The sequence below is a fragment of the Eumetopias jubatus genome, unplaced genomic scaffold (assembly GCF_037043125.1).
Source record: "Eumetopias jubatus isolate StellerSeaLion01/CBP00866 unplaced genomic scaffold, mEumJub1_p1.0 scaffold_14, whole genome shotgun sequence".
NCBI classification, from domain to species: domain Eukaryota; kingdom Metazoa; phylum Chordata; class Mammalia; order Carnivora; family Otariidae; genus Eumetopias; species Eumetopias jubatus.
In genome coordinates this window covers 101,049,624-101,070,402 of record NW_028274820.1, presented here as the reverse complement: position 1 = coordinate 101,070,402, position 20,779 = coordinate 101,049,624, and the positions used below count along the sequence as shown (strand labels likewise).

Below are 20,779 nucleotides of genomic sequence, written 5' to 3'. Positions count from 1 at the left end.
GAGGCTCTAAAGAAACATTTGTTTCCAAGCTCGTGCTTGTTGGCAGAACTCTGCCTTTGGGGTTGTAGAACTGAGGTCCCAGTTTCCTTTTTGGCCCGTCTTGAGACTGCTCTCCTTGAGGCCTCCCACATTTCTTGCTGTGTGGCCCCTTATTATGAAGCTGCCATAAGTTTAAAACACAAATCTTCACCCCCACAAAAAAAAATAAAAGGATGCTACAAACCTATCTCACCCCCAAATTATTAATGTAACAAACAAACAAACAAAAACCAAACCACTAAAAGTTTTAGTAAAATTACTTTAGTTATACCTTGAGAGAATGCCTCTCCATGATTAAATGTGGTTCCTGCTAGGAATGAAAGCCTGGTTCGCTATTTGGAGGTCTATTGCTACAATTCACCCCATTAGTTTATCACAGAAGAGAAAGAACCGGGTCATGTCCATAGATGTTGAAATGGCATTAGATACTATTTAACGCCTAACCCTGATAAGACTTATCAAAACAAGAATCCTTAAGATATCATATGCCCTACAGGCATAAGCTATATACACATGTAAGACGTGTTATGTATTAGGAAGAATTCTAAGATGGTCCTTGGTGTGCACATACCTTGTCTCGTTTATATTTAATCAAATATTCATCTGGGTGCTCCTATGAAGGATTTTGCTAATATAATTAGGTGCTGAATTAGCTTACCTTAAGATAGGGAGGGTTTTTTTGTTTTTGTTTTTAATTGCTTTGCCAGAAAGGAGAAACAACTTGGAAATTTACCAGGAAAGGTTTTAAAGTTATATTCATATGAATCTGATATGGAAGGGAAGACATAATAAATGGAAAGACATTCTCTTGCTGGACAGGGAAACATTATTTGCAATTAACTTACACACAAAACTCAATCTCAATAGACATTCTAGAGGATCCCAATGAAATGACTGGAATTCTAACATCACATGGGAAAAGTTAAGTGTGGAAGGACAGAAAAATTCTGAAAAAGAATAAAAGGGAAACCAGCTTTATGAGATATCAAATGCTGTTATAAAAGCTGAATCATTATCACAGCTTGCTACTATCTCATGAAGAGTCAGATCAACCTGACAGATCTGGGAGTCCAGAAGCAGATTCAAAAATAAAGGGCAATTGTGAGTATGATAAAGGTACGGGAGAGGATGGAAGCTCAACAAGAAAAAAGTGGGACTCCTAACTTCTTCCACCCCCATAAATTTTAAGTGGATTAAAAATGTAAATCTTACAGGGGCGCCTGGGTGACTCAGTTGGTGAACCCTTTGACTCCTGATTTCAGCTCAGGTCATGATCTCGGGGTCGTGGGATTAAGCCCCATGTAGGGCTCCACGCTCAGCGTGGAGTCTTCTTGTCCCTCTCCCTCCCCCTCTGTTGCCCCTCCGCGTGCGCTGGTGCACCCTCATGCATTCTCTCTCAAATCAATCAATCAATCTGCAAAAAATACGTAAATCTTACAAATAAAGTCATTAGAAAAAGATGTGAAATAATTTTTAAAATAATTTCTGAATGGAGAAGGCATGACATAAAACCCCAAAGCCTGAAACACTTTATATTTCACCCTGTAAATTTTAAAGTTTTTACATGGAAAGAACCCCATACAGTCAAAAACTAGAGCTCAAACGAGGAAAACATTCAAATGTAGTAAAATACTAATTTACCTAACATATAAAGAATTCTTATAAGTCAAGTAAGTAGTAAATGACCAACAAATAGGAAAGAATATAAGTAATCCTTTGGTCCAAGAATGGAAACAGTCCATGGAGAAATAAATACAAGTACTTGTTAACATATACAAAGAGACTTAATCTCCCTCGTGATTAATGAAATCCAAATTAAAACAATGAAGTTTCATTTTTTCAAGTAAGATCTAGCAAAATTCAAAAGAACAGTATGATGTACTAGGTTGGTGAGCGTGTGGGGAAAGAGACACTCATACCTTCCTGGATTGGAGGTACTGTATCTGTGGAGGGTGACCTAGAACAGCTATCAAAATTAAAAACGCATCCCTCAACCCAACAAAATCGTGTGTTCAAAGCCATTCCTTATGGAAACAGAAGACGGGAACAGTGTCAATGACCATTTGATCACAAATCCGTAACTCTGATCTTATACTTGACTGGGGCTTCCATAAATATGCTTGGCACTTCTACAGAAAAGGGGTATTTGGACCCTTTGCAGGAAAAGTACACATTAGAAAAGGGGGTGATAATCGTTCATGCACTTGAATAAATGGGTACTGTTTCGGTCACCGAAGGGAACAAAAAACACAAAAGATAATAAAAAGATTAGGTATCAGAGACTGAATGCATTAATCATGCAATCTTAGCATAAGAATGAAAACAGGGGTCTGCTCAGAAAGAATTAAGACGTAATTATAAGAGCTGGAACGATTATTTTAAGTGCTTGCAGGTGGTAAAGAAAACCAACTACCGGCTTGTAATTATGGAGGAAGCTGAATAGATACGTGCAGCTTTAAAATGTTCATTATATCCATGAAGATACAAAAATATTTTATCTTCAGACGGTAGAAAGGAAATTTGGAGTAAAGACAAGAAATCAAGTCATTAAAAATCATGGACGTGGAGGTAGGGGCGCTTTTAGAAATCAGCTTGCTGTTTCCAGGGGTAAAGGACCTCGGAGGGGGGCAGCCTCAGCTCCCCCAGCCAGGCCCCGGGGGACTGTATTCTGGGATCTAACAGGTGTAGGGCAGTTACACTGAGCCAGCCCAGGGACCACAGTCCATCTAGTTTCCAGTTTATTTGGGAGAAGAACCACGTTCTTAAGAGGGCCGGTTTTTCAATGGTTCTTCGAACCTGAGTGAATCCACTGGACAAGGTTTGGTTTGGATCTCCTGGATTCCTGACAACCCGTGACCTTGGGTCCGGGGTGGGGGGCGCTGCGGATCAGTCTGTGTTAACTGATTTAGGACTCTGCATGTCCTGCCTGCTTCCCTCCAGGGGTTGTGAGGATTCTGGTCAGAAGACTCTCGGGATCAGGTATGGGTTCACTTTAGGGTGGGAGCCCAGTGGCTCCTGGGTGGAGTGGGTACTAGGAGTTTGGCGGCCAGCACCTTCCAGAGGCCCATTCCTCAGGGCCTCTCCAGGGTAGGATGAACCTGTCACGTCCCGTGTGCCTGTGCGGAGAATATAACCTGGATGTACTAGGAATCTTGCAAGATAGTAACCAGTCATAATCTTTCTAACTAGAGGATCCGCAGGGAATGAAATCTTACATCTTAAAGTGCCTTGCCTACGTTAATCTGTATTTTAAAAATTTATTTGAGGGGGCAGAGAAGCAGAGGGAAAGGGAGAGAGACTTCCAAGCTGACTCTCCACTGAGCGTGGAGCCCGAGGTTCGGCTCAGTCCTACAACCCAGAGATCATGACCTGAGCAGAAACCAAGAGCCAGACACTTAACTGACTGAGCCACCCAGGCACCCCTCTATGTTAATATTTTTAAAAAAGATCCTAGGATGTGGCCTTTGGTCTGATGTATTTGGTATCAAATATCATGAATGTGATAAAACACCCCAACACTTGATATGCACGCCTCATAAAACAGCTTGAGGTACAGTTTGGAGTTGTTACTTAGTGCAGAAATTTATGGCATCAGACTCCTGGATTTATTTTTTCTGGTGTTTGTTTTGTTTTTGTAGTTTACAGAACGTACATTGCCTTCTGCAGTTGTCTTTCTGCTGGCAAATCCAGGCCATTTTAAGGATATAAGATTCTCTGAATTTGACAAAAAGAAAACAGAGCCCATAATCCTGAGAGGTAAATCACAGCAATTGCCTGGTGCTCTGTGACCTTTAAATAAACCAGAACTCAGGGCTGGGGTTTGCTTTTTCTACCTTGTAACTGCCGTTCTAAAAATATTCTAATGACCATGATGATGTGCTTTAGAAACGGGCTGTACCTGTTATCAAAGGAGGGGGGGGAAACTAGGTGGAAAGAAAGACTGGATGTTTCTAATACCATAGAATTGGTTTAAATCAAATCCACATCATTTGATCATTTTCCCCTCTAAAAAACGCACCCTATATACACAATGGAATATTATGCGGCCATCAAAAGGAATGAGATCTTGCCATTTGCAACGACGTGGGTGGAACTGGAGGGTGTTATGCTGAGTGAAATAAGTCAATCAGAGAAAGACATGTATCATATGACCTCACTGATATGAGGAATTCTTAATCTCGGGAAACAAACTGAGGGTTGCTGGAGTGGTGGGGGGTGGGAGGGATGGGGTGGCTGGGTGATAGACATTGGGGAGGGTATGTGCTATGGTGAGCGCTGTGAATTGTGCAAGACTGATGAATCACAGATCTCTACTTCTGAAACAAATAATACAATATATGTTAAGAAAAAAAAAAACAGAAGATAGCAGGAGGGGAAGAATGAAGGGGAGTAAATCGGAGGGGGAGATGAACCATGAGAGATGACGGACTCTGAAGAACAAACTGAGGGTTCTAGAGGGGAGGGGGTGGGGGGATGGGTTACCCTGGTGATGGGTATTAAAGAGGGCACGTTCTGCGTGGAGCACTGGGTGTTATGCACAAACAATGAATCATGGAACACTACATCAAAAACTAAGGATGTAATGTATGGTGATTAACATACCAATAAAAATTTAAAGAAAAAAACACACACTCTACCAGCCCCACGCTAGGCCCTTGTGTTTGTGATGCTCCTGCCCTAACTGTCCAGTGTTTTCCAAACTCCAATCATGTGGGGACCAGCTTCACCTTTTTTGCCAAATCCATGAAAAACCTAATTGCTATTTATTTACTTATTTTCACTAAATTGACCCAATTTTCTTATTTAAATAAATGCATTGATTATACTTTATATCCCTCCTGAGTAATTCCATTGCCGGTCAAGCTTGTTTTTATTTTTTAATTTTTTTACGAAAGACTGAATAGCAAGGGTGGGAGAGGTGCTAAAGGCATGCCAGAACCCAAAGGAGATTTTCTCTTGGACAAGATGAGAAGGACTGAAAGAGAAGTGAACAGGAAATAACTTATTATGTAACGCCGTGTCTATCTTCTTCCCATAATGATCTGGTGACCCCCTATCAAGGCCACCATGTTTCATTGCTCCAGAAGCCATAGACTGCAATGCAAATGACATCCCTTAGAGTTAGGCAGTGCACAGCCTGACCAACTGTAAATGCCCCTCACTTTGGAAAACATTGACAGAGCCCAAAAGGCTTTACAGAGGTAAAGAGCAGCTTAGTTAGTAGTGTCAGATCTGATGACTCGAAGCCAGCATACCTTGGAATACACTTTTTGTTTTATCCTTTGGTATCATCTAAGATAAAAGGAAGAAATGCAAGAGAGCAGAAAGAACACAAGGTTTAGGAGTGGCTATCTTGAATTCTAATTTCTAGGTCTCTGCAAAGCAAATGTCCTGGTGTGAGTATGAAGTGAGTAGCCCTAGTTCATCATTAAGATACTTTTACTACTAAGGCCATAGGACTCCCTATTCTTCATAAATGTACTTCTTTTTTTTAAATTTTTACAATTTTTAAAAAATTTTATTTATTTGACAGAGAGCGAGCGAGCGCAAGCAGGGGGAGCAGAAGGCAGAGGGAGAGGGAGAAGCCGGCTCCCCGAGGAGCAGGGAGCCTGATGCGGGGCTGGATCCCAGGACCCTGGGATCATGACCTGAGCCGAAAGCAGAGTCAGATGCTTAACCAACTGAGCCACCCAGGAGCTCTTGCCTTTTATCAGTTTAATTTGCAGGCCCCTGGATGCAGAACATAAGAGAATAGAGGAAAAGTTCTTCCTCCCTGACACTATCAAGTAACCTTCCTTTATCTCTTTCTCTGTTGCCTGTCCAGCCCTCCACTCCCATTCTCTCGTTTTCTTAAAAGAAAAAAAAAATCCAGTCATGTTATCTAAATAAGCCTTCTGCCTCATAGTTCATAAGCTGTTTTCTGTCCCTTTAATAAAGTTCATGAGACAGACACACATACTCCTTTATAAGCATTCCCCCACATATGGAAATGGCTGGTGGGGAGGTCGATGCAGTGGCCAGTCAACACCAGGTGAGGGCTCTGCTCAATGCAAGTGGCAATTCTCTGCAAATGGACCTTATGTGACAGTACAACCATAATATCTGGGGTACCGATATTTGATTTAAACATTGAGGGGTACCTGGGTGACTCAGTTGGTTAAGCATCTTGCCTTTGGCTCACGTCATGATCTCAGGGTCCTGGGACTGAGCCCCGTGTGGGGCTCCTGGCTCAGTGGGGAGTCTGCTTCTCCCTCTCCCTCTGCCCCTCCCTCTGTGCCCATGGGCACTCTCTCTTTCTCTCCCTCAAATAATAAATAAAATATTAAAAAAATAAACACTGAATAATAACAGACATGTTCCCTACCTACATTTTCACTGTTTCAATCACAAGAATGAAACTGTCCCATGTAAAGCATGATTTTTTAAAAAAATCAATGAACTCAAACGGTCTAGCCCCTACAACTGCATCCCTCAGACCATAAAGCAAATACTTTGCTAATTAAGGCCCAGTGAATGTGAGCTTGCATTGGCCCAGAGTAGCATCTAGAGGTCTTTGAAACTGGCTTCTTGGCAGCCGACATAGACCACACACGCTCATGGCCTCATGCAGGGAGTACCTGGAACAGCATAAGAACTTGCACATTTCAAAGATCATACATTGGCTTGGTCGCTCTGGCATCTGGAGGAATTTATCGGAGAAATCTGTTCCTTTGTAGCCCTGACATATGTCTTTTCTCAGCTTATATTTTCACTCCTACTTTTCTACTTTCGGCATTAGGAACGCTTTCCTTTGTTCAAGGCAGCCCATGAGGAAAAAACCAGCCTGCTGTGTAATCCTAACAATATTCATGAAAGAGAATTCTTTATAAGTACCCTTGGCACACAGCACCCCTCATCATGTTATAGGAATCCATGTGCGAGGAACAAAGAGGATTGTTTAGTCTGTAAATTGGCTATTCTGACAATGGGGCAATTTTGGCTTCTTTCGAAGCTTTGTAAAGCATTGCAGCACGAATCCTGGCAAGCAATCACAACGACAAGAGCTGCACCGAGCATGGGCTGGAATATGTGTAAGGCAATCAGACGCATGATGTTTACATGATGAACTGTTATGAATTCGAAGGTAGGGTGGGGGAGAATTTAGAACCTTGACTGGACATTCAGGCATCATGGCAAATCGCATCTAACATCATAATAACCACATTGTAAATATTATTGCTGCTAAACTTTTTACAAGCTTGCTACATGTCTATAACCAAGCCAAGTGCCTTCAGTATGTCGTCCCACATAGAATTCTGGGAACTGGGTCTTCTTATCGCCATTAAAAAAAAAAGATTTTATTTATTTCAGAGAGAGAGAGAGAGCATGCATGAGCAGGGGGAGCAGCAGAGGGAGAGAAAGAAGTAGATTCCCTGCTGAGCAGGGAGCCTGATGCGGGGCTCGATCCCACGAGCCTGGGATCATGACCTGCACTGAAGGCAGCCGCTTAACCGACTGAGCCACCCAGGTGCCCCAGTCACCTTATCTCCGTTTTATTCACAAGGAAGCCAAGGAACAAGATCAGGAAACACGCCCATGTTTTTTAATCTGCTAATGAGACAGGGAGAGTAATGGAGCTGCATTGCCTCCACCGTCCCCTTCCCGTGTTTACATGTTGCTCTGGAGATGCACGGACTGTTAGAATTGGAGGTCACGTAGAGATCACAGCCCACTCTTCACCTTGGAGGTGACAACGCAGAGGCCTGGAGAGGTGGCCCAAGGTCAGGCTGGGTAGAGCAAAGAGTAAGACCTATGGCTCTCCGCCACTCGACTTCATGGGCATGCTGAATTTGCTCCCAATTAATTTTGCAGCCAAGAGCCATAACCTTTCATTGTAGGCTTATGCTTTCCAGTTACATGTCTTATCACCTGCAGGAGTGGGACTAAATCCCCAGAGTCCTGTAAGCTTAAATGCACCTCTTAAAAAAAATCTGGAAGCCTTTGGGATTATTCACATACGTACGGGGTCGGGAGATGGATCTCTTCGTTGCTATAGGTAAATCTTTCCTGGGGCGCCTGGGTGGCTCAGTCGGTTAAGTGTTGGAATCTTGGTTTCAGCTCAGATCCTGGTCTCAGGGTTCTAAGATCGAGCCGCACGTAGGATACCGTGCTCAGTGCAGAGTTGGCTTAGGACTCTCTTTTCCTCTCCCTCTGCTCCCCTTCACCCCTCTCAAATAAATAATTAAATCTTTAAAAAAAAAATCTTTCCCTGATAGTAGACCTTGGACTGTGGGGCCACAGTGAGAGTCCTAGAGGCAACAGCGAACCAGATCGGTCCCAAAGTCACGTCGTAGACATCGGTTTAGGCATCTCCTAATTTTGCTTAAATGAGTTAGAGTCAACAGTTTCCATGTTCTTTACCTTCGCCTTATGTACTTCTGGCTCTGAGCCGGGCTGGCGGTTGTAGCTTTTGAGCACTTGGTATGTGGCTAAGCACTCCTGGGCTCCCACGTTCCCTTGAGCCCTTAGCCCTCCAACAGCCTTACCAGCCTTACTGGCCCTGTTCCTAACCCCATCTTACAGACGATGAAACTGAGGTTTGAAGAAACAAAGACACCTGGCCAATGCCGCCTTACCTGAATCCAAGTGATCTAGGTGCCAGGGGTCGGTGGCGGACGACATGGGGGAGAGGGTCAGCGGGGACGCCCCGCAGTTGGACTCCACCAGCTCGCCCTGGACGTGCACGTGAGCTGAGGCGTTCGTCTGCCTCAAGGCCGCCTTGAGAGGTGCAATCTGGTTGAACTGGACTCTAGAGAGGCACCCAGTGAATCCCGGGGTGTTGTATTTGTGAATCTCTTGGTCAATCTTCCCGGTTTCTAAAAGATAAAGAAAGAGAAAATAAAAGTCTTCTCCCACTCACTGCATTGCAGCTGTAACATAGCCTCGTCTTTGAACGCCTGTGTCCAAATCTTACTCTAGGTTTCAGTTTAAGATGTTATATTCTTTTAGATGAAATACTAAATGACTCGATAAGGCTGAGGGCTGGAGACTTTGCTGCAAACGAACCTCTGTGTTACTAGCGAACATGTAGGGTGAGGAGAATATGACTCTATTGGCTAAAATAAAATGCACACAGGCCTTCCCAATACCTGTGGTATTGTTGACACCGACCACATTCACTGGCTTCTGACTGATCTTTCTCCTTCTCTTTTTCCTCTTACACATATTGAACATGGCCCCCTCCTGGTAAACTATGGTTCCGTTTTGTACCTCATTCTTAACATTCTTCTTCAGAATTCTTTATTTAAAAAAAAAGAAGAGAGTTCCCATAGCCTATAACAGCACATTTTCTTTCTCCAGCATCCATTCCCCGTGGAATTGAGGTTTATAGAATCCCAGCTAGGATCTGATGGATGTTTTAGAAGTCAGGAAACTTTCGCAACTCAATCACAAATATACCTGCGCACTTAAGAATCCCTACCTCACCCCCCACCCCAGTCTGTGAGTTCGACATCTTCCTAAACTAACATTCAAATTAGAGGGGAATCTGAGTAGAGGTATTTCTAATGTACTGTTTCAATTAATATAACCACACATTGTCTTACCAGTTAGCTCAGTAAAGCCAGTGCCTTTTTGACCTCTGTCCTGAGTTTTACAATCTATGTAGCAGAAACGAACGTCGAAGGAGTCCTAGATCTTTCTTATGGGTGGTTCTCACAAGTGCGGTTCCGGACCAGCAGCATCAGCACCACCTGGGAACTTGTTAGGAATGCCGGGGGTGGGGGTGGGGTGCTGGCAATCTGGGCTTCCACAAGCCCTCCAGATGACCCTGTGGCCTGCTAAGGCTTGAGAGCCACGGGCATAGGCACTGATTCTGCAGCACTATCAACCCAGGTGGTGGGCAAATGGCCCTTCAGAGAAGAGCAAGGCAACTTGTGTTCTGGATGGGAGATTATGATGACTGTGATGACTGTCTTTTAAAACCAAGGACAAGGGGGCACCTGGGTGACTCAGTCGGTTAAGCGTCTGCCTTCAGCTCAGGTCAGGATCCCAGGGTCCTGGGATTGAACCCCGAATCGGGCTCCCCGCTCAGCGGGGAGCCTGCTTCCTCTAGATCTGCCTCCCGCCGCCCCCCCCCCCGGCTTGTGCTCTCTCTCTCTCTCTCTCTCTCTCTCTCGCCTACTCTCTTCTCTCAAATAAATAAATAAAGTCTTAAAAAACAAACAAACAAACCAAGGACAAGGATGTGAGATATTTCCCCTTCCACCTGAACTGTGAAAAACACAGACTTTGGGAAACAGAAGGCTACCTACTTCTTTAAAAAGTTGAAATCCGAGCAGGTGATGTTTCTTATTGAGGAATGAACTCAGGTGAAGTAGTCTTGTAAAATTTTACTCCTCATTAAGGAAAGAATAAATCAGTAGAGAAGGGATCTTTTAGGCCTTGGGGGCAGAAGTGGATGTGTTGATTACTCATCCTCTTAAAGAAGCAGTTCAGTGACTGACCTGTACTAGCCCAGTGGGAGTTTTGATGAATAGAAGAGATGGGCAGCAAGGAATGGTAATGCTGGGGATTCTAACGGGGCCTTACTCAGCCAAGTACATAAAGAAATTTTACTTAACGATTCTTCATAGTTTTCTCCTGCAGTAAATTTCAGTCTGTGATTGAGCTAGAGCATGTTCCAGTTAGGATGGGGAGGCAGAATGCACCTGTGACTGAACAAAAAAATCCCACAGTCATGATGTCCCCTTGATGACCAGGAAGAGCCTCTGGTCCACTGACCCCTCCCTGGCTGTTCTCTTCTTCCTCGTCCGCCTTCTCCTCAATAATTGCAGGATTCTTGAATGAATGAATTCATTGATTTTCATTGAAGGAATGAACACAGAGTCAATGATTCAATCTTTGTCTCCTGGTCTCACATCAGAATTCCTTGTTCTGGGTTCACCAACTTGTCTTCCTTGAAGAGAGTTCATATATTTGGTTTCTATCCCCTCCTTCCGGCGACCTGCCTTCCTCTGAAACATGCTGAGGGTTCCATCCAAGGAGACTCAGGGTGATTCTTTGTTACCAGGGTGGGAAGGGAGACCTCAGCTCCCTGCCTTCCCAAATTCCTATCTGGCTCACATCTGTGGTCAAGGCACCAGAACAAGCTGCTGCTTCGTGGCAGGACACCGGGAACAAGCTCACTCCTTCTGCTGCTTCTTGTCCGTAAATGGAGAATTCTTTTTAGCCTGTCTAGCCTTGGAGCAGGGCTCACGAAGGAAGAATTTTGGGGCTGGGAGCTACTGCCATCTGGTGGGACTTCAATTCAGTTTAATTCAATTCAATTCAATCAATTCAATTCATGGCATGTATTCACTGCCTGGTAGCAGTAGCGGGAAGGACATAAATACAGAAATTTATCCCAAGTAGCTCACAGCCTAGCTGGGGAACCAAGCTTGTGAACAACCAAGGACTACAACTGAACAAACGCTGTACAATGATAAGAGTTAACATTTACTGAACCTTTAAAACTAGATGCTTTATACAAATTAGACATTCAATACCCAGAATAACCCTATGGAAAAGGGAGCATTATTATCCCTCTCTCAAAAAACAGACTGTACTGTTTTTATATTCACTTGGATTTTGGCATTTCTAGTCAGGGACTCTATAGAAACGTCATAGTGAGGTTCAAAAGAATTTTTTTAATGGCTATTAGAGACTGCTTTTTTTTTTTAAGATTTTATGTATTCATTTGAGAGAGAGAGAGAGAGAGAGAGAAGCAGTGAGAGCACAAGCATGGAGAGAGGCAGAGGGAGAAGGAGAAGCAGACTCCCTGCTGAGCTCGATCCCAGGACCCTGGGATCATGACCTGAGCCAAAGGCAGACGCTTAACCATCTGAGCCACCCAGGCGCCCCTAGAGACTGCTTTAAGACCATGTTTCATTAGTGACTTAGCCAGTAATAAAGTTTTAAAAAATGCCATGAACCGACGTCACAGCTTTGCCAGTCTCAGTTAAAGCACCAGCAAGTTCTGTCGATGCTTGCCTGGAATACAAATCTGTCCTTCTTCAGAACACCTAAGGCATGGTAGTAAAGCTATCCCTTTAGTGTGTTTGAGCTCATTACAGGTAAATTATGTTAATCTGTAAAATTAATTGAACGGCTTTCACACTGAAATCAAATACTACAGCACAATTTACTGTAAGAAACTACTTTTTGCATGGAGACGTCTTGGCCAAGGTGCATGTGGGGGAGACCTGCTCTGAAGAATGCTAATTTTAGAAATGCAGTACAATCACTTCTGAAATTACATTCTCAAGCTGTCCTGGGTATTTTAATACCTTACCTTCATAATGATGTGGGTTATAGCAAATAGCCCACTTAAAATATGACACAATTCCATGTGAAATCTTACAAAGAAATGCGCACGATGATACTTTTAAGAAGGAGGCAGCGATTACATTTGCAATGCATTAGCAAGCTTTCTGGTTCCTGCTTTTCAGCTGCTGAATACCAAGTGCCCAGCAGGAGTGCTGTGAGAAGGGAGAGACGGGGCACCTGCACAAGCCACCCGCCCCCCGCCCTCCCCGACCGCAGATCCATGCAAGGTCCTGTGCACACGCGTGAGCACCACTTCAGTGGCTGGAATCCAGATGCTGACACCTCAACAGAGATTTCTCCTTTACCTTAGAGACTATTTAAACTCATCCGGATATTCTTCTGGTGCCCCCCCATGGGACCTATCCATCAGCTGATTTTTTTGTTTTGTTTTATATGTCTTAGAAATTCCCATCCACATTTTTTTGCGAGGAGCGTGTGTGAAATGAAATATCCCTGTAAAGTCAATTCTTTACTTTCTATGAAGGAGAGCCAAAAGATCTTAGAATGTCAGTGGGACCCAATTTAAAACTTTTGACAAAGTTCTCTTGTGTGCCTGTCACCGTGTGAGGGGCTGGGATGGGCTTTTAAAGAATCTGTGGGATGGACGGAGATGGCAGAGCCGGGTTCCAGGCCCCAAGCTCACCTGTGCCCTGCAGAGACTCAGGTGCACCTGGCCCCATCATGGAGGGGTAGCTGTCCCGTCCATTCCCTCCCTCTGGTCCTGGGCGGATATTCCTACTGGTGGCACTGGGGGTGGCCTTAGGTCATTCTCGGACTGGACACTAAATATCATGTGATCACAGGGAGAGGAAGTTATTTTCTTCTCCTTCTCAAAGAAGGTGTCAGGTTGGCTCAGTTTGGGACTGGACTATCTTGCTCATCACTCCAACACTTGCCAGTTTTGCTTCTTAACAGCCGACCTCAGACCTGAACACTCCAGGTACTGAATTTCCCAATATGCCCATGCCATGTGTTTCTACCAATCCTGTATTGCTACAACAAGTGATACTGGTATTTCGTTTTACGGTTATATTGCAAGACTTCCTTATAACATGCTCTCCTTCGGACACAAATTTATTTACGGGAAAATGACGAGTCCATTTCAAGAACAATGTTAAGTAGGGGGCGCCTGGGTGGCGCGGTCGGTTAAGCATCTGCCTTTGGCTCAGGTCATGATCCAGGGTCTTGGGATGGAGCCCCGTGTCAGGCTCCCTGATCAGTGGGGAGCCTGCTTCTCCCTCTCCTGCTCCCTCTGCTTGTGCTCTCTCTCTCTCTCTCTCTCTCTCTCTCTCTCTCTCTCTCCCATTTCCCTGGAAATGGGAAAAAATGTAAACAGAAAAGGCAAAAAATGGTGCCGTTGGCTCTCCCACTACTGTTCTTTGGGGAATATGGCTGTGGAGAAACTTGGTGCTCCTCTGCACTCCTTAATTTTGGCTTTAAACACCTCTGTTCCACCCAAATGGAATTCTATTCTCTTCCTCTGTTCATGCTTAGTTCCTGTGAGTGTCCACACTTCAGAACATCAGAGGTCCCCAGTCCTTCAAAAAGAGAGCTCCAAAGGGCCTCCTCCAGGATTCTGCTCCAGGCTCTACCTACCTGGCCCAGGTGTGCTGTTTCCCTGTCCAGATGGGCCAGAAACCTGAATTTGTGCCTCCACTCGATTTACAGTTTCCTCGAGAGCAGGACTGAATGTTACTTATCTTTGTATTCCTCCAAATGTCTAAAATAGCTTCTTGCACAAAGGAATCAGCCAGGGCCTGCATGCATGACTAGAACCGCGCCTATACGTTAGACAGTCTGTCATCCGCACTTGGGTTGTGTGGGATGGGAACCGACACCAGTGATTGAGGCAGAGGCAAGTTCACGGTGGGCCAAAGTTTATCAGCGTCGATGGGTGTGGAATGTGGCTTTGAGAGAGGAAGGGAAAGTAGCAAATCTAGATCCAATACAGCTTTATATTTTTATGTACATTTTATATTTACATATATATTTTATAAATATTTACATATAAAGGTCTTTATACACGAACAGACTTTATATATGTATTTATTTCTAGAAGGACGATCACCTGGAAATCCATCTCACTGAAAATGCACTCCTCTTTGAAAATATAGCTGTCTGGCTCTTACCTCGACAGCCGTCTATTTAATGTTGAAGAGCCATTACTAGAGAAACCCTCCACCAGCCTCAAGAGTGAAGTAGTGATTATATGGGACCTAATGGAATAAACAGGAAGTGGGTTTGAGATCACTGCCTGCGTGAAGTTTTAAATAATTCTTGGACTATCAGACTGAAATGAGACTGGGGAGTAGTCCAAATGGTACACACTGGGAAACATGACTAGGGTGTGGCTGGGCTGGCAGCCACCCTAAATTGCGACTCTCAAGGTTAGGGCTGAGCATCTGGGTCTTGGCTGGCAGAACATCTGGAGGAAGGTTAATTACACTGGGTACAATTTTCCCATTTGGTTAGAGTTGTATGGACAGGAGCCTGAGTGGGTCAATGGAATAGATAAATGGGAAATAACCATAAGCAAAAGAAACTCAAAAAAGACGGGGGGAGAAAGGCAACAAAAAAGCCAAGCGCATTCAGCTAAAAAAGCAACGTAAACACACACAAACCCCATTCCACCATTTTAACACGACTGCATGATTAACATTAGGCCCTGAAATGTAGGCATCCAGCTTCAGCATCAGTTCTCTGCTCTCACAGGCTAAGTGTTTTGATCATGACGTCTTCCTGACCAGCTGCCTTTCAAAAGGTGCATAGCTAGAATTAAATCCATGTACATAACTGATGTATAGAATTATGTAATATGATATTTTATTAATCCTTGAGAGAAAGACACTCATGAAATTTCATTGTATTTATTATATGCTTCTCTCTCTTTCAGAGGAAGGTGGGACTAAAATATGCAGGTGTAATTTAAATAGCTCTTGACCTGTGACAAATGCTAACTCAGTTACAAAGAGGCAATCTGCTGGGAGAAGCAGAATCTTCTCCTCCTACATTGCAAATCTTTTTCTAAGGATTAATAAAACAAGATTGGATTTTTTCCCCCAGAAATAATAATAAAAGGAAATGTCTTAACGTGAAGATGCTAGCCTACACTATTTTGCAAAATGATGAAGTATTACTTTTTTATTTGTATAAACTTATTACAGTCCCTGAACTTTGGGGAATGTATATAAAGGTTGGAATTGTCATTCCCTATTTTAAAATCTAATCTGAGAACTACAAACTTACTGAGTAATATAACCCAGTGTGATTACAATACAAAGGGAAGACAGAATTCCTGAGCTGTTTCCAAAACCCCAACATTTGGCATCATGCAGAACACACACATCTGAAATATAAATTTTCCACTTTCTCCTGAATGTTTCAAGTTGTCAGACATGAGATAGAAAGCCTGGTGCCCCCTTCCTGCAGCTTGGGGTGCCCTGCTGCACAGCATGACTTTTCAGGGCTAAGAATAACAGGCTTTGCTGAAAGTAACAAGACCTTTCAGAAAACTGGATGTACCTGTCAGTCAAACCACAGAGTTGGGTGCCGTGGTTGACTTTAGAAAGGCAGGTCTGGTGTTACCTCTCACAGTCTTAGTAAATATCAGCTACGTGTCCTAGCTATTTGCTATTGGAGAACAGAACACTAATGCGTTTCCCACGAGTTGGAAACGAACAGACCTGCCTCTTACTCACTGGGTTTTATCCCACTTCCGCTTTTGCATTTTAACTTGTTAGCAGCAGAAATAGAATCCTATGTACAAAATTACCAAACTGAAAAATAATTTCTTCTGTGTGTGCTCTGCTTCTGCTGAAACTTTTTTTTTTTTTTTTTTTTAGGTTTTGGAAAGCCCTATTACACTCTAGCCAACACCATAAGGAGACTGAGTCTAGCTTTTAAGTTTTCCTTAATGTCTCTCTAAACCATTGAAGAGTATTCCAGCCAAGACTAGCCCAGGGTCATGTGAAGCTAACTCCCTGGGAAGCAGGGGGATTTGGGGCAATGGGAGGAGGGGAGGGTGCTGACTTCATCTGTGTCACAAACAACAGAAGTATAGGCTAGGAAAAACGTGTTAACAAATTTTTGTATTTCCAGATTAGGTCAAATAGAATGATTCAGTAAAATATTCCTTTGTTCTCGCTTGTATTGTAATTTCTACCCCAGGGGCGTCTAAAGCTGTCTTACCTAAGAGAAAAAAAAAATCCTTTGAGGGCTACGATTGCATGAAAGCCTGACCATTAAAGCACTGGAAAATGGACATGGAGGTAGGGGTTGAAGGCAATGGTTTTCCCAGGGCAATTCGACCTGTCACACACACACAGGAAGAGGAGAAGAAAGCTGTTACCGGAAAGTGTACTGGGGGGGCCCCCTCCAGTGGCTCTCCAGTACATAACTAACGTAAGAAAGAATTCAAATCTTGGGACTCTGACACATGAGCTGACTTTCAGAAGGCAAAACCTGGGGCGCCTGGGTGGCTCAGTCCGTTGAGCATCCAACTCTTGGTTTCCGCTCAGGTTATGACCTTGGGGGTCCTGGGATCGAGCACTGCTCCGGGCTTGGCCCAGCAGAGAGTCTGCTTAGGAGATTCTCTCTCTCCCTCTCCTTCCCCTTCTGCCCCTTCCTCTGCTTGTGCACTTCTCTCTCCCTCTCTGAAATAAATAAATAAATAAAATCTTAAAAAAAAAAAAAAAAAGGAAAGACGAAGAAGACAAAGCCTAATGGATGCGTGGAGGCTCAACCAGAAACTGGGGTGGATCCTCACAGGAGTCCGAATGTTTCAACTGTACATGCCCTGGAATGGAGTCGAGATGTGGATCGGGAGGCCTGTGGACACAGAAGTGTGCTTCTCCCCTCAACACCTTCTTCTCTGTTGTACCTCTGAAACCAATGCCTTTATTTCCAGATTGGAGTAATGGTCTACTAGGTTGGGGGAATTCTGACAAAGGCTACCTACCTTTCAGCAAAGCATTTTTTTGGGTCTCCCATGACATTTTCATGGTCAAGACAGTTATGTGTGGGCTCATGAAAGTAAGAGTATTTTTTTTTTTAAAGATTTTATTTATTTGACAGAGAGAGACATAGCGAGAGAGGGAACATAAGCAGGGGGCATGGGAGAGGGGGAAGCGGGCTTCCCACAGAGCAGGGAGCCAGATGCCGGGCTCGATCCCAGGACCCCGGGGTCATGACCTGAGCTGAAGACAGATGCTTAACGACCGAGCCAGCCAGGCGCCCTGAAAGTAAGAGTATTCTAAAGGTAGACTTATAACAAGATGAACTGTGGGTGGAATTTGATCAATGGGTAGAAACTGGCTTCAGAGAATTTTCACGGTATGATTCTAAGCTGACATTTATTAATTTAGATAAGGATATCAATGGCACATTGACCAATGGGTCATATAGCATTTAGCGGAAAGGGTGGTCATACGTGAGATCACAGGGTCATGAGCCGAAGGGGCTCTGAGAGGCTGAAATGATAGCCTGGATCTAACTAGAAAAGTACAGCAGACACAAATACCCCATTACCATAGTTGGAAATAACACCCTGCCCCTCCCCATCACCTCCACTATCAAGTTGGACGGGATATGCCCAATGGCAGCACGTACCTCCTTCCTCCCCTGTCGCACCCCAGCCCCCACAGGATTAGGGTATTTTAATTACAAGTGACTTAGGAGTTAAGAGTGAGATGTGGTTGAGTCAAAGAAAGGATGCAGTCTAGATGCTAATCCAGAAGGTGGTTTCTGAGACCGTCTCCTCTAGTGGTCAGAATAAGACCAGAGAGGTGCTCAGTTCAGGACATTCTGCACGAGGCAGCGATAAACGAGGGGGTACTGCAGCCGACCACTACTCTTGAAACTAAATTTCCTACCCCAGTCTCACACGGGTCGCTGTCACTGAAGATCTTCCCTCTTGTGAACTGCTAATTACTCCTGATGGCACTGGTCTGCACTCTTCAGAATACAGAAGGTAAGTTAGAGTCAAACGAATCTGTCTCTAATTTGCCTACATCAAGTGACTTCTATGACTCAGGTGGGGTTTACAGGTCAGTTGATTTTCGTTTCCACAAAGGACAAGGGACGCTCTCCACAATGTTTGCTTGGGGGCTTTCCTTTCCAGCTCTGACTGAGTTAGTTGAATGCTTATTTTCCCAGCTGGGCACATTCGCCAGGCCTATCATTCTCTCTCCTCTTCTAGATGCCTGTATGTGTCAAACACTTCTGTCTCCTCTCAGAAGGTGCGAATTAGAGTGGCGGCAGCACCTTGAAGAAAATGTATTTTCTGAGCACCGGTAGTCATGTTCTCTTGCTCTCATGCTTCGGCCTTTGATTCAGAGACGAGGAGGGCTTAAAATATTTTATGGGGCAACTGCGTTAATCTCTCTTCTCTCCCAAAATAGGTTATTGGGAATCTAGGCACCCTGGAAAATGAATCTGTGTAGAGAAGATTTTTTTTTTTCTAAACTGAGGACTTAACTCTTTTGCCATGAACACATTTCAGCATTTCTGACTGCGGATCTGTCTAGAATGCTTTCTGACACACAGGAGACCCAAGAGCAAGGCCATGTGATGGCTCTCACGAGGCCTCAGCATTTTGCCTCCAAGGGCCACTTCCTCTATTAAAAAAAAAAAAAAGCCAGGGGCACCTGGGTGGTGCAGTCAGTTAAGTGTCCGACTCTTGGTTTCAGCTCAGGCTGTGACCTCAGGGTCATGGGATCGAGCCCCGCGTCAGGCTCTGCGTTCAGTGTGGAGTCTGCTTGAGATTCTCTCTCCCTCTCTCTAAAATATATAAATAAATCTTAAAAAAAAAGCCAAACATGATATTTTAGGACTTTGTTGGTTTAAGATGAATATATTAGTATATTAAAACATTTTCTTCTACCTCAAAGTTAATTTTTTCCTTCTAACTTTGAAAGAAGTGAAAACATTTTCAGGGGTCTCCAAAAGTACTATGGGCTCTGGGAAGTGTAGCTACTGAGCCTCATGGGTATGTTGGCCTTTAAAGAACGTATCTGATGACTTTTCTTGATGGCTTGGGACTCGACGGGGGACAGTTTTATCAAGCCAGGGAGAGAGCTATGAGGTAGACCTGGGTTTTTCATTTTTGAATAAGGGTCTGAAGTCACCTTTCTTTCTGGTCATTTGCCTCTGTTTCTAAAGGTGGAGTAAAAACCACGCTACCCCGTAACACGGCTGCCTTTCTGCGGGGGCAACTCCACGTCACAAACCACTTGATGTTCTCTCCCTCCTGAAAATCATCTTCATCTTCTCCGGGATTTTAAAATTTGTGAACCATTCTAACAATCAAAGTCATCTTCTTCAAAAGATGACATTCCTTTAGCTATGATGCTATCTACTCTTTGTACAATTTTTTCTCAATGTCTGGTCTTAGGGCAAGAGTCCACGGAAAAAAAGTGTGCTCTTAATTTCATAGAAAGATTGAGATGAAAGTCTTATACAGATCACCTTTCTCATGGAAACTTCATTTGTTCGTTCATTCATTCGTTCATACAGGGATTTATTGAATAACTACTGTATGCTAGGTGGTGGGAATTCAGTACTGAAAAAGAGAAGGTTTCCACTTTCAAGGACTGTAATTTGATCTCATATAATATTCTATTTTCTGACAATATGAGGAAAAGTAATATTAATTGTTGCATGACTTAATGACTGGATAAGTGAAAGATGAAAGAGCTACTTCTCTAGGGTGAGCTCAAAAGCCGGTTTAGCAATAAGCAAAACATCATTCCATTCCTCAGGGAAAACCTAGTGCTCTGAAATGCAATTTCACTATGAAAATTAAAGCTGGGAAAGGCACAGATTATGTGTAGGGGGACACATTATTTTGAATAAGACAATCCGGGAAGGCCACTGCTGAGATGACATTCGAGTTCTGAAGAAATTTAAGGGAAGTCATGTACTTATCGAGGGAAAATAATTCCAGGCAGAAAGAACAGTAACTACCTTTAGGCCCTGAGGAAACACACATATGTGAATCCTGGCTTCCCCTTAAAGGCTGAAACTCGGGGCTGGAGTGGGGTGGATCCTGCTTGCCCAGGTGTAGACTGGTTGGGTGACTTTCAAGCTTCCTGCTAGCAGCTTTGTATTTGATGTGGCACATGAGCACAAAGGTATCCTCTGGGTGGGACAGCCACTCTTGTCTGTTGGATGAGGCTGAGGCAGCTCTGTGGCCCCACAGCCTGGACACATCCTGGGTGCTGGATGGACAGCGGCTGACAGAGGCCTGGGACTGGGCACGGACACCTTGAGACTTGAGGGAAATGGCGGACCACGACCTTTAGTAACCCCTAGCATGACATCCCCCAGACCTCAGCTCCTCAGCAGACGTCAATGCAGTGATCAGTCCACACTAGCCACCAGAGCAAAGACCTATAAG

At 44.0% G+C, this 20,779-nt stretch overlaps 1 protein-coding gene across 1 annotated transcript in view; it reads right to left on the bottom strand.

The window, feature by feature from the left end:
- Positions 1–20,779, bottom strand: part of CNTNAP2 (contactin associated protein 2) — a 1,403,550-nt gene that overhangs the window by 18,119 nt on the left and 1,364,652 nt on the right. Inside the window, exon 22 of the mRNA XM_088018399.1 lies at positions 8,655–8,894. Within this exon, the coding sequence (XP_087874525.1) occupies positions 8,655–8,894 (240 nt within the window). The remainder of the gene's footprint in view (positions 1–8,654; positions 8,895–20,779) is intronic.